Source organism: Rhinolophus hipposideros, assembly GCF_964194185.1.
Source record: "Rhinolophus hipposideros genome assembly, chromosome: 23".
Classification (NCBI taxonomy): domain Eukaryota; kingdom Metazoa; phylum Chordata; class Mammalia; order Chiroptera; family Rhinolophidae; genus Rhinolophus; species Rhinolophus hipposideros.
The window spans coordinates 4,730,113-4,743,807 of NC_138069.1; the positions used below are offsets into that span (position 1 = coordinate 4,730,113).

At 44.3% G+C, this 13,695-nt stretch overlaps 1 protein-coding gene across 2 annotated transcripts in view; it reads right to left on the minus strand.

Moving 5' to 3' along the window:
- The window catches only part of TRIM7 (tripartite motif containing 7), a 31,885-nt gene extending 18,208 nt beyond the window's left edge, over positions 1-13,677 (minus strand). Inside the window, exons 1-2 of one of the 2 annotated variants that reach the window (XM_081036321.1) lie at positions 13,309-13,677; positions 10,144-10,270 (exon numbers count right to left, since the gene is read on the minus strand). In XM_081036321.1, the coding sequence (XP_080892447.1) occupies positions 10,144-10,270; positions 13,309-13,406 (225 nt within the window). In that variant the 5' untranslated portion in view covers positions 13,407-13,677. Of the gene's footprint in view, positions 1-10,143; positions 10,271-13,123 lie in introns of both variants that reach the window. The other variant, XM_081036323.1, reaches the window with a different exon arrangement.
- Between the last annotated feature and the right edge of the window lie 18 nt (positions 13,678-13,695).

Genomic DNA, 13,695 nt, shown 5'->3' on the forward strand with positions numbered 1-13,695 from the left:
TGGCTCTTTCTTATCTTCCTGACTCAGGCACTGTCACCTCTTCTGTCGCATCTTTCCTGGCCCATCTCTCTCTAACGTTGTCCTCTTTATCAAACACTTGCCGGCCACTTTATCAGATCACCCTCCCTAATTTTTTCACAGACTTTATCACTCTCTCTATGTGTTTATTTTAATTGCCTATCAGGCAATTAAGGTAAACAGGAGGGAGTGTCTCTCACTGCACAATGAATGCATGAAGTTTCCTGTTAGTACTGGAATACCTTAGGTTTGTTGCAAGGATGCAAATGAGTCATTGTGTTTCTGGGCTGTGATGATTTTCCTAGGTTCTTGTCTTCTTGAGGGAAAGAATTCAGTCAAGAGACAGAGTTTTGTGCAAGTATAGGATAGTAAGAAGTTCATTATTAGTAAAGGTGGATCCAAGATGTGGAGCGGACCGATCCCAAGATGGGGAAAGACCTCTACATTGTATGGAGACTTTTACTACTCTGGGTAGAATTGCCTCCCCCTCTCCCTTCTCCTTATCTTTCTCCCTGCTGAGGTGTCCAGTCTTCCCTTTTGGTTCTCAAGGTAGTTTCTGTCAATTTTCTTTTCGTGATTTGTTCAAGCAGCTCACTAAAATGGTCCTGAAAAGCAGCAGGATGTATATTCTGATAAGCGGGATGTCTTCCTTCCTTCTCTGGCTTTTAACAACACATTCCTTTGACTCAGGGGCATGTGTGAACCTGGAGTCCTGCTGGGCTAGTAAGGCATTGGTGCCCTGAGTGAGGGCAGCTGCAAGGGGTCTTGACCCAAGTAGGAGCAGCAGCAAGGGGCTTTCTAACCGGGGCTAGGCCTCTCCTCCTGTTTATATCTATCGATCTGATATAGGATCCTGGTGAGACAGTCTTGGTCCCTGGTTGAATAAGCAAAAGGCAGCCACATTCTGAAACTTCAGCTTCTGGAATGCCTCCTTCACTCCAGGACAAAGATATGAAAATATGCCTTGAGGTTAATAAGTTATCTCAAATTCCTTTTGGCCATACAAAATAGCAGATCTGATAGATAAGAATAGGTTATTTCGTTAATCCCTTCAGGATGGGCAAACAGGACAAACCTGATAGATGAATTCCATTAGAAGGCTCCAGCCCCCTTCCCCAAGCAGACAAGGGAAGGTATAAAAGTAAGAACTTTTGCCTCAGTCAAGGGACACCCCCATTCGGGAACCCCTCCCACTCATGAGCTCTGACCCTTTGCTTTCAATAAACTATCCTCTTTTTAAAACTCTTTGCCTCTCCTGGGTCCGTTTTTCCGTTCTTCGGCTTCACGAGACACGATCCTGGCACTCACTCACTCAAAAGTCCCCTACATCATCTGGGGACTCACAGAGAAATATTCCTGCATCACTGGTATCTGGTGTGTTCCCGAGATCGTGATTTCGCAGTCGCTGCAGATCGGAGAGGTAAATTTAAGCAGCAGCACAGTTTTATTGTAAAATGCAAAAGAAAAGCTCTCAGGAGAGAGGGGGAGATCAGAAAATGGAATGCCCCACAGGCTAAGCTGCGCCGGGGACTATATGTCCTTGAGTATGCCATCTTTAAGTTGTTTAGCAGCTGATTGCCGCCCCCCTGTACCTGGGCTGTTGTCCTGGGTGACTCTGCAGTTTGATGTGGTAGCCCCTCCTGTCCAGTTCCCTTCACATTTTTCTGTCAGCTGCTTTGAAACTGTTTTCTTTGGCCTTGATGTCCTCCACCACGGTCCCCTGACTGCCCACGATTTTTCCCATCTCACTTTAAAACTGTTTTCCTGGGCCTTGATGTCCTCCACCGTGGTCCTGTCCCTGACTGCCTATGTCTTTCTTATCTCATATCTACCTACCCTATCAAATGTATGCCCAGCACCAAGAATCATACCTAGTCCATAGTAAGAGCCCAATTCGTTCTATCTATACTGTATTATTTCCTACACCTCAAAGGTCTGCAGAGTACCAGAGAGGAAGGGGGATGTCAATAGACCATAGAAGGATAGCCTGTGAGATCTGAGGATCATAAAGAAGAGTGAGTGGGGTGGGAAGTGGTAGAGATAAAACAGGAATGGTGGAAAGGAGAAAATTGTTGCAGCTGGGTGATGGCTACTTGAGGTTTCAGAATACCATTCACTCTAATTTCCTAATAAAAATGTTTAAAAATAAAACAAAAAGTAATACAATTACTTTTTAGTGAGAGACTATAAAAATTTAGGTGCAAACTTTTAGGGAGCAATGATTTGTAATGTTTATTTGAAAAAAAAAGTAATGATCTAGCAAAGCTACAATTAAATAGAACCTTTAATGTGAATTCACATCCTTTAAACTATTTCCCTAAGGTAACTCTGAGTGGAGGAGCCAGGAACTGTCAGCCCATGCAAGACCCTGGCACCATCTTTTCTTTCACTCTTCACTGAAAAAAAATTCGAGCTCCCTGAACATTCCTCTGCATCCTTGGGCAGGAAAAATTATAGCTGGCTTGGAGTGTGAGTTGCTACCAGGAAACAAAAGAGGCTTTCAAATTGTCAGGGCAATGCTGAAAGTGTTACTGTGTAAAGGTCCTTCGGCTCTCCACACTAAAGTCAAAACTCAAAACTCGAGAAGTGAGGTTGGTAGAAAGAAAAGTAGGTTTTATTCCAAAATGCCAGTATTAAGGGAAGACAACAGACTCCCTGTCACAAAGACTGCCTTTTTCTATCAATATTGCCAAAAGGTTTTATACACACAAGGACAGGCAAAACAAAGGAAGAAGTTGGCCAGGCAACTTCAGGAAAAGGCGCTTCCTAGAGACTATTCTGCCCCAGGGTCAGGAGTGAACCCCACAGATGCAAAAAACAAACCTCCCAAATTACCTGGCCAGGTGTACACACTGGTCAGAAGTAAACAGAGTCCTTGGACCTGGTATGCATAGTAAATGCACAGTAAACAGTCATCAATGTTTGAGGGGAGGAGAGGGAAGCAAAGAATGGGGGAAAAAAACTTGTTTCAAAAAGTCCCAAGCCAAACCATTTGCAAATCGAATTACATCAGAGGTTTAAATTTTAAAAATAGAAGATACAGGGACACTGTTACAAAATGACAAAGTGTAAAGGGGTTCCCATTGACAAGCAGCTACAATTTCAGTGCCAAAAAGAGAATAATAGCACTAATTGAAACAAAACAAGTCTAGAAAAAAAAGTCATAATCACAAGTTAGCATTGTCGACGAGAAAACATCCAGCTTAAGAGAAAATTTATAAGGGTTTGTTTGAGCTAAACTGACGACAATAGCCGGGAAGCAAAATCTGAACAGATTGAGAAAATGCTCCAGAGGAAAACGGTGGTTTTGCAACTTATTTTATACATTAGAATTAAAGGAGGAGGGTTACATGAAATCCATTGGTGGTAGATTAAAGGGGTGGGAGAACACAAAGCAGGGAAATCTCTGGGATTGGATAAAAAGTAAATTGGAGAGATAAATACTTCTTTTACAGTGGTGGGCACAGGATAGTTAATAGCACTATACAGCACATACAGATGATAATTACAGGATAAGAATAACAATGAGGGATTCTATAGTTTCCTGCTCTGGTGTGGCAGGGTTGTGCCCTGAGTGTTCTGGAAAAAGGATTACTTCCACATTCCAAGAGTATGTTATCTCACATGCAAAAAGACAGTAATAGACAGTCTCACTTAAGGTAAAGGTTGCCCTTTGTCAAGGAAGCTACAGGCCAAGCATGTGACTACCAGCCATGACCTGCTTTTAGTTAGGAATTTTTATGTTCAGACCATCCTATGTGGTTAATTTCCGTGTCTTGAGTTTGTGGGGCCTGCTATGCAGGCCTCCCCTGAGCTTGTCAGGTTTGGTATGTGGCCCGTTTTTTTGTCCACAGCATTAACTGCAAACCAAAAGAAATATGACTCACACAAGCTGTTGCCCAGCCCAACTAGTGCTTTCGGGTTAATTGTGTTTTGGATTTGTTTACTGTCTCCACAAGGAAGACGATGAGAATTCTTAATATTAGTTGAGGCACAGATCAAAATCCACCAGAAGAGTGACAGGACTGAGTGAAGGTCCTGGCCTCCCAGAGTCCTGGGGCCACCAACGAGATCAGCTTGGAGAGTGGTCAGGAGATACTCTGCCAATCCACAGCCTGGGGAGGCGGGAAAACTGTGCTGATTCATCTCAAACCAGTCAGTAAAACATGAGGTCAACAAAAGAAATTGGGTCAGCAGGGGAACTTGGGTCAGCAGGGGAACCTGGAGAATTCTTCCAAGTGGGGTCCGGAATTCTTCATTCTTCACTCCTGTTAATCTCTTAAGTTCCATGGCTGGGCCATGGCCTTCCTTGTTGGGTGAATGCATCTGTAAATTCTGGGAAGGTATGCAAATAAGTAGATAGAGCAATGATAAAGAAATGGGCACGACATTGATTTTTAGTATACAAGGTTGGAAAATTAAGTTCGCGAACTTATCCTAGAAAAAGTGCTACATACATATCTCATTGTTGAAAATCACTAGGGTCACCTTCGAAGTACTCGCCTTGGAAAACTATGCACCGATGCCAGCACCTAAGTCCACCCTTCAAAGCAATTTTGGAACCCTTTTTCTGGAATGGCCATCAGAGCTGCCGTAGTATTACCCTTGATGTCCTGAATATCATCAAAATGTCTTCCTTTCAATATTTCTGTTGGGATGGTTTTTTCCTGCAGGCCCCCAGCTAGAAGCTCCATCCCCTAATCAGAGCCGCCTTGCTCCATCCCCTTATCGTCTTGCTCCATCCCCTTATCGGAGCTGTGTCTCATGGGCACTAAGGTTAAAGACCTCCCCCTGTCAAAACAAATGTTGAGGTATCACAGCTGCTAGGGACGGATCTCCCTGGCACCCCTGTCAGATTCCCCCCCAACCCGGAGGCCTAATCCTATAAAACAAAACTCCGGACCCCAGTAAGTGCTCAGTTCTTTGGGAACAATCCCACTGAGCCCGCTGGCGTAAGCTGTGTTCTCCCTGATCTCTGCGTGCTGCTAGAGTCTCTCGGTCCTCGGTCCTCGTCATTCTTCCGCAACATTTCCTTTATCTTCAGGTAAAGAAAGAAGTCATTGGGGGCCAGATCAGGTGAGTAGGGAGGGTGTTTCAATAGTTATTTGTTTACTGGCTAAAAACTTCCTCACAGACAGTGCCATGCGAGCTGGTGCATTGTCCTGATGCAAGAGCCATGGATTGTTGGTGAAAAGTTTGGGTAGTCTAAATTTTTCACGCAGACTTTTCAGCACTTCTAAATAGTAAACTTGGTTAACTGTTCGTCCACTTGGTACAAATTCATAAGGAATAATACCTCTGATACCCAAAAATGTTAGCAACATTGTTGCAACAAGTTCACGAACTTAATTGTCACACCTATGTGTAAGTTATGGGAATTAACGTAAAAATAAAAGGGCCTTCTAAGTGTGAGAGGCAACAAGCATTTATTGAGATCAATAGTAATAACTATTCTGGAAGCACTGATTCAGATAGAAACCCAATTAGTGTTTCCAGACAGAGGCAATGGGTATTTATGAGAAGGGGAAGGGAAACAATTACATGAATAGAAGGCATTTCTGATGAGGCAGAAGAGGGTTAATGGGGGGGGGGGGCAAGCCTTAATGTTCATTCCATTCTAACTGCATTATAATTAGGCTAGAGTTCAACTAATGGACTTAGATAGTTCCCACATGTGTGAAGAACCAGTTAATACCAGTTGGGTTTTACCTCCGGTGTTTATGAGGGTTTAGACATTTTAGATTTGTTTCTAGGGGATGAGCCTGGGCAGTTCCTGGGTGAAGATGTAGGCTTGGGCAGTCCCTCTTCAGGTACACTTTTATTAACCCTTTTCTGAGGAAAAGGGTTAGGCCATGGCCCAGCCATGGAACTTAGAGATTAACAGGAGTGAAGAGTGAAGAATTCCGGACCCCACTTGGAAGAATTCTCCAGGTTCCCCTGCTGACCCAATTTCTTTTGTTGACCTCATGTTTTACTGACTGGTTTGAGATGAATCAGCACAGTTTTCCCTCCTCCCCAGGCTGTGGATTGCCAGAGTATCTCCTGACCACTCTCCAAGCTGATCTCGTTGGTGGCCCCAGGACTCTGGGAGGCCAGGACCTTCACTCAGTCCTGTCACTCTTCTGGTGGATTTTGATCTGTGCCTCAACTAATATTAAGAATTCTCATCGTCTTCCTTGTGGAGACAGTAAACAAATCCAAAACACAATTAACCCGAAAGCACTAGTTGGGCTGGGCAACAGCTTGTGTGAGTCATATTTCTTTTGGTTTGCAGTTAATGCTGTGGACAAAAAAACGGGCCACATACCAAACCTGACAAGCTCAGGGGAGGCCTGCATAGCAGGCCCCACAAACTCAAGACACGGAAATTAACCACATAGGATGGTCTGAACATAAAAATTCCTAACTAAAAGCAGGTCATGGCTGGTAGTCACATGCTTGGCCTGTAGCTTCCTTGACAAAGGGCAACCTTTACCTTAAGTGAGACTGTCTATTACTGTCTTTTTGCATGTGAGATAACATACTCTTGGAATGTGGAAGTAATCCTTTTTCCAGAACCCTCAGGGCACAACCCTGCCACACCAGAGCAGGAAACTATAGAATCTCTCATTGTTATTCTTGTCCTGTAATTACCCAAAGCAGCAAGCCTTGCAGGAGGGAAGGTACAATGTAGCTTGGAAGGCTTAGGGCTGATTAACCTTGCCCATTATTTCTATTTTTTCTAGCGAAACAACTGTAGGGCTTAAATTTTTACATGATTTGTGCTAGATTGATAGCTATGAGCTAAAGGATTAAATCAGCAAAATGCATTCAAAGTATACAATATTTGAATATATTTTCGTCAAAATGTAAATTAAAATATAAATAGGTAAAAAAATGGAGAAAAAATTACATATGCTTTCCAAATAATTGTGTTTCTTATAAATTATGCAAAATTATCTATTACAAATAAAGGGAGATTGAAGTTAATGAATATCAAATTTTAAGTCAATGATATTTAAATAAAGCTGAAAACTTTATTAAATTTAAAAAATGTAATTAAACCTTTTAAGTGTTTTATGAAAATAAAACTCATCAATCCAGAATTGGGATGAGGTTTAATGCATGTTATAGGATTACCTACATATGTGCAAATTTAAGAGTAGTATCAATGGTTTAATATTGCAAAATGTTTTTCTATCGCCAAGGCTGATTCCTGTAGACCTAGGGAGCCAGGAATTGGAACTTTTTTTTTTTTTTTTTTAATTCCTGGAAGTAACTGATTTCACGGCCCACAAACGGGTCACACTCTACAGTTTGACAAAATTTATTACCCAAGGATACCGGGGAATTTATATTCTGGGGCGGACAGTTCTAAAGGCTGACATGACGGGGAAGTGGCAGATGTGAGCAATGACTAGGATTATGAATCTTGTAAGAGTCAGGGAAGGCTCCCAGGAGGAATGTTTCCATAGTGTAGTGGTTATCACGGTTGCCTAACACATGAAAGGTTCCTGCTTTGAAACTGGGTGAAAACAGAAGACTGAGACTTTTCTTTATACACCTCGAAAGAGTTTCTAATTAATGAATTTGTGTGCATCAGTCATTTGTCGTTGGAGTGTTTATGTGTAAAGATGTGTACGTATTTTATTATAGTTTTATCAGTGCTACTCAGAATGGCAGACAATTTAAAACTTACGAATTATTTATTTGTGGAATTTTCCATTTACTATTTTGGGACCATGGTTGACTAAAAACCATGGATAAGGGGGGCTACTGTACTTCTTTCTCCTCTCATCTAAAGCAGAAATCTGGGAGTCCCTCTCCTGGCGAGGGTACAAACCATGCATCCAGCTCCTTCATTGGCTCCTGCCTCTCCTGTCTTTTCCAATCCAATACCAGTTCACTTAACCAGGATATTCCAGGTCTCTAGGTCTGTGGTGCAAAGAAGGTGGCCTATGTCATTAGAAACTGCTTTCAAAGGACTTAATCATGACCAATTAAAAAGCAACAAAAAGGCGGGAATGCCACACAATGACAAATGGAATATTAAAAAGTGCAAGAATGAGTTGGAAACGTAAGATAAAAGTAAGGCCAAGGAAAAGTGTTCACAGGAAGATAGGAGCCAGAGCAATAAACACACCATCAACAGCATGTGGTGTGACTGTGTCCTCTGGTAGATGCCTCCTTCAGAGGAACCTAACAATCCTGTTTATGGGTGAGGCCACTGAAGCTGACACAACACATAAAGTGAGGAAACGCGGGGTTGGGGAATTAGTAGACAAAGGATGGAGAAAGGAAAAGAAGCAGGGCACGGGGGACAGGGGAATTAGAGTCAGCACAGCGGGGAAAGTAGCTAGTTCTGCCACCGGGTGGCTGGGGACAGGATGGTTGGGCAGTAAACCCGGCCGCTCCGGCGATTGCAACACCTCCACAGGACAGACACCACCACGAGCAGATCTAGGGTTTTCTACCCTGACTGGTTTTCTATCCTTCTTTCCCAGCGCTTCTGCCTAACTTGAAAATCAAATAAATAAAACATCATAGTGGTAAATCAAATTCTCTTTACCGTTTCATACATGGAAAAAATTTTTACATATGCTTTCAAAATAATTATATATTTCTTATAAATTTTGCAAAATTATCTATTAAAAATAAATGGGAGATTGAAGTTAATGAATATCAAATTTTAAGTCAATGATATTTAAATAAAGCTGAAAACTTTATTAAATTTAAAAAATGTAATTAAGTCATTTAAATATTTTATGAAAATAAAACTCATGAATCCTAGCATTTTATGTCCAGAATTGGGATGAGGTTTAATGCATGTTATATTTTTATCTACATATGCGCAAATTTAATAGTATCAATGGTTTAGTATTGCAAAATGTTTTTCCATCGCCAACGCTGATTCCTCTAGACCTACGGAGCCAGGAATTGGAACCGAGGCTGAGCCCTACCCAAGGACCCTTGATATGTCTGTGACCTGGGAGCCCCTCTCCACCAGAGAGCCCAGAGCTGGAGGCCCTCTTGTCCAAGTCTAGTTCAAGGTTACCAGGGACTTGCAGGTGGCCCAAGCCATGGATGTTTTACCGCTTTCCCTTACTAGACCATAATTTGATTCTACCAATCTGTCTCCCCCTTTTTGTACATTTCGACTCCCTTGGCCTCTGTGGAATCTTGGTTGCTGGCTTTCCTTCTCTTCCAACTTCTCCTCCATCTACAGCTTGAGACCCTCTATCCCCACATCTGTGGCTCCAGCAATGACGGCTCTGCCCAAACTTCTGATTCACATGTCTTGGCCATGTCCTTTTAAACATCTCCTAACCTCTAACAGATTGAACTCATTACAGTAGTCCCCCCTTATCCAAGGGGGGGTATGTTCCAAGACCTTCAGTGGATGCCTGAAACCAGGAATAGTACCAAATAGAACAGAAAAATAGTACCAATAGAATAGAAAAAAAATGTTTTTTCTATACATACATACCTTTTCACTTAAAGGAAGCACTTTACAACTTCTCTGTGGCATATCTGAATTACCAGCATCACTACTCTTGCCCTTTGGGGCCATTATTAAGTAAAATAAAGGAGACTTGAACACAAGCACTGAGATACCCCACCATGCAGTCTGGTAATCCAGATGGCTACTAACTGACTAACGAGCATATACAGCATGGATACCCCTGGATAAAGGGACGATTCATGTCCTGGGTTGGAGGGATTGAGATGGCATGAGATTTCGTCATGCTACTCAGAATGGTGAACAATTTAAAACTTATGAATTATTTATTTGTGGAATTTTCCATTTACTATTTTGGGACCATGGTTGACTAAAAACCAAGGATAAAGGGGGGCTACTGTACTTCTTTCTCCTCTCATCTAAAGCAGAAACCTGGGAGCCCCTCTCCTGGCGAGGGTACAAACCATGCATGCAGCTCCTTCACTGGCTGCTGCCTCACCCCTGCACCAGCCACCTTTTGTCTGGACTACATCTGCCCTTCCAGCCCCTCTCCCTGACGCAGCCTCCCTTCCCTCACACCTCCTGCTCATCATTTCTGAAGGATCTCTCTAAAATATAAATGAGAGCGAGTCCCTTTGCTTCTGCGGCCTTTCATTACCACTCTTGATAGAGACCAAAGATCTTACCAGGGTCCCATGCTTTTGCTGAACATCTGAACTGATGACATTGACTCTTCTGTGCCAAGAGCAGTGTAGGTCACTTACTAGGAGGGGGATTTCAAACCGAGCCTGGCGGGCAAGACTGCGGTGGCATCTGTGGAGGAGAGAAAAGCAAGAATTGTAGCAATAAGCTCCCGGGAGCCCTCTGTTTGTTGGGAGAAAGGGAAGAGAAGTCTGTCCGCTTTGTTTTCCCTTTAATGAAAAAGCAGCACTTTTTTGGCAATGTTTCCCAATCACGATGGTGGGAACAAAAACCCAAACAAATCCTGAAACCACAATTTGCAAACAAATCCACAAGTATTTGTGCAAGATGAAATGTCAAAGTTCACACTCTTCCAACACCAGTTTGTTTAGACCCATATGGTCCAAGATAAGACCTTGGCGACAAAAACTCCCCAGAGACGCATGAGCCAGGACTGAATTAGCAACTCTGTCTATTTTACAAACTATGACCAATTCCTCAGAACTCCCCTGCTTCAACACACTTCTGAGACTGAAGGCAATGCTAACTTAACAAGGTTAATAAACCAGCTTTATATGATTAGCAGAATTCTCTTAGGGTCTGCTGTGTATGTGGGGAGACTTCTCCAGCTGGAAAATAGAAAATGGGTTGAATTTTTAGGACTTAAGAAACCATCAATAAGAGGAATGAATTTCAACTGAAGTTAAGGAAAAATTTCGTAACAAGATCGGTAAACTGAGGATGTTCCTGTTAGGGTGTTACAAAACGAAGGATGTTTTTACATTCCTTTATGTGTGGGGGGAATGTAGAGGCTGGAATGTGTGGGGCAACATTTCGCAAAAGATCGACGGCTTAAAAATGAGCATAAAGAAAACACACTGAAGATGAGGGTTGCACATCACAAAAAGCACTTCTTTCTTTACCCAACATCAGAATCAGGCGTTGGCGGTTAGAGTGCAGAAGAATCCTGACTTCTACTTACACTAAGGTGCTACCACCATATCAGAGCTACGGTGTGGACGCTCATGAACGTTCAGGACGGATTTGCAGTCCCATCACAGCTTTGGGAAGCTAGTGTCCAGTGCAACTCGTCGGGACACCGGGAGGATCGTCAGGTAAACAAAAGACGCCTCATCAGTGGACAGTAGTAGGTGGATTTTAGCAAATGCAATGGCGCGAATTTGTTCCCCTCACTCCTGCCCTAGGGCTGGGTGCATTCCAACAGGGGTCCTACAGTTCAGCTATTGACAATCACCTGTCTAGCTCTGACACCTTCCTTAGCCAAAGGAAGGAAGAGCATACAAATGAACTACCTTTGTATCAAAAGTTCACTTCTCAAAATGACCACCCCCCAACGTGGGGCTTGAACCCACGGCCCTGAGATTAAAAGCCTCATGCTCCACCGACTGAGCTAGCCGGGCAACTCTCTGAGTGCCCCTATTCTGGCTCAGACAAAGATTCATATACAGTAATGTGGGCACGCTTTAAGAAACGACTGACTGTACGAGTATTACGGGGCGCCCGCTGTGCGCATGCTTTGTCCTAGTCACTAGGCCCCTCGACGTGGGAAAGACGGCCGAGAGGATTTGAGGGGAAGATCAAAAGATTAGCTGCGGTTCAAGACCGCATTTACATTGCCCGTGCTTATGGAGGGTCTGCTGTGAGCGCGGCTCTGCTGCCGTCCCACTTCTCTATCTCATTCCCCGAAACAGAGATACCGAGACACACACACGCCCTTCTCTCCTGGTGAGGACCGCTTCTCCGGAGGGGGAGATGAGGAGGTGACTGAAGAACTGAAAACTAGACCAAAAAAGCTTGTTTCCGCCCGGTTTCGAACCGGGGACCTTTCGCGTGTGAGGCGAACGTGATAACCACTACACTACGGAAACCGTTGCTCCTCCGGCTTCACTGCCACCACCCTGAATCTACACAGAGCTCGGCGTGGCGAGGCTGAGCGAACCCTGTCACAGCGGGACGGTGGGCTCCTGGCGCTGTCCCGCCGAGCTGTGCCGCCCTGCGCCGCAGCTCCTGGAATAGTCTACGATAGCTCACCCGCGAGGTGTTGGCACCGCAGCCCTAGGAAGCACAGGTCCACTTGGCGTTTCCCCACGACGCAGGGGGAAGTTCTGTGTGGCCAGCCCTGGCGTCACACCGCGCCGGCGCTCACTGGGGATTCTGAACAAGAATCACGACCCTATAACTTTCCCCGCGGTTGTTTTTTTTTTTTTAATGAAAAGACATATTTTTAAAAGGCATTAAGTATTATTTCTATCGCACAAGTCTTTACTAATAAATTTCTATCTACATCCCGTATACGACTCTCTCAAGTAAAATGAATACCACAAACCGCTTGAGCCCTGCTCTTAGATTGGGAACCCAAGTAAACAGATCTCGAGGTATTTTCTTCGCGGAGCAGGCGTAGTGCACAGCTCTGAAAGTGTTGAATTATGGCATTTAGAAAGCTTTTTTTTCCCTTTAAGGTAACGTTGATTTGGTTCAAAATTCAAAAGATATAGAATATCACATACGAAGAAGTGTCCTTCCTATCCGGACCCTCAGCCTTCCCGAAGACCCTCTGCTCCTACGGTTATTCTATTCTGCCAGAGGCAGAGGACCACGATGATCATAATGGGGAGCTGAATCTTCCATCTATGTGCTAAGCGACATTCTAATCGCTTTGCATAATATTAACTCTAATTTCACAAAACCTTCTGAGATAGGAACTATTATCCTTATTTTATATGAGTAAACTCAGGATTACGAAAACAACAAATACACTTAACATCCTCTCATTCTCTTTAAACAGATGGTAGTATACTCTACACACTGTTCAGTACCGTGCTTTTTTCACTTAAGAACACAGCTTGAAGAGGATTCCTTTTTACAGCTAACGCGTGTTCCACTGTGTGAATGTGCATGCAATGACTTGTCACTATCCCTTTACTGATGTGCAGTTAGGAAAGTTCTTGTAAATGAGACACTGACCGGAGGGCAGTTCCTGAAATAGGTGTGGAAAGGTCAACTATAGTGCGGAGGATCGGGAGGATCTCCGGTCCCACTCCGCCACACTTCTTCAGGCCCCTCCCCCGATCGTCTCCGAGGGACGTTCCGAGTCGTCAAACAACAAAGTCCTCCGCCTAGAAGGGCCGGAAGTGCTTTAGGGTGCTCACCCGGACCCGCCCCTCCGCTTCCGGCATCGGCTGTGGGGAATCCCTGCTGCAGTGGTCCGGGTTCGGGCGGTAGGATGGTGCCCGGCCGATGCGGTCATAGCACCGAGAGCGGACGATCGCAAGGGCTTCCACTGTCTCCCAAAGTTTATCCCCGGTGGTCGGGGACGGGGGGGCCGATCCTTCTGTTTCGTCTGCGTTCCCCGCTCCCCCGCACCACAGAGAAGTGGGCCACTATCATTCTAGCCCTCCTGTCCTGTTCCCGAGTGTGTGCTAGAGCGTCTCCTCGCCGTTTCCTGTCGTTCGTGGGCCCAGGGCGGAAAGGGGGCGTTGGCGCGACCGTGGAGGGCACGCGGGAGCTTGAGTAGTTTGTAGGCGCCGGAAGTGTTC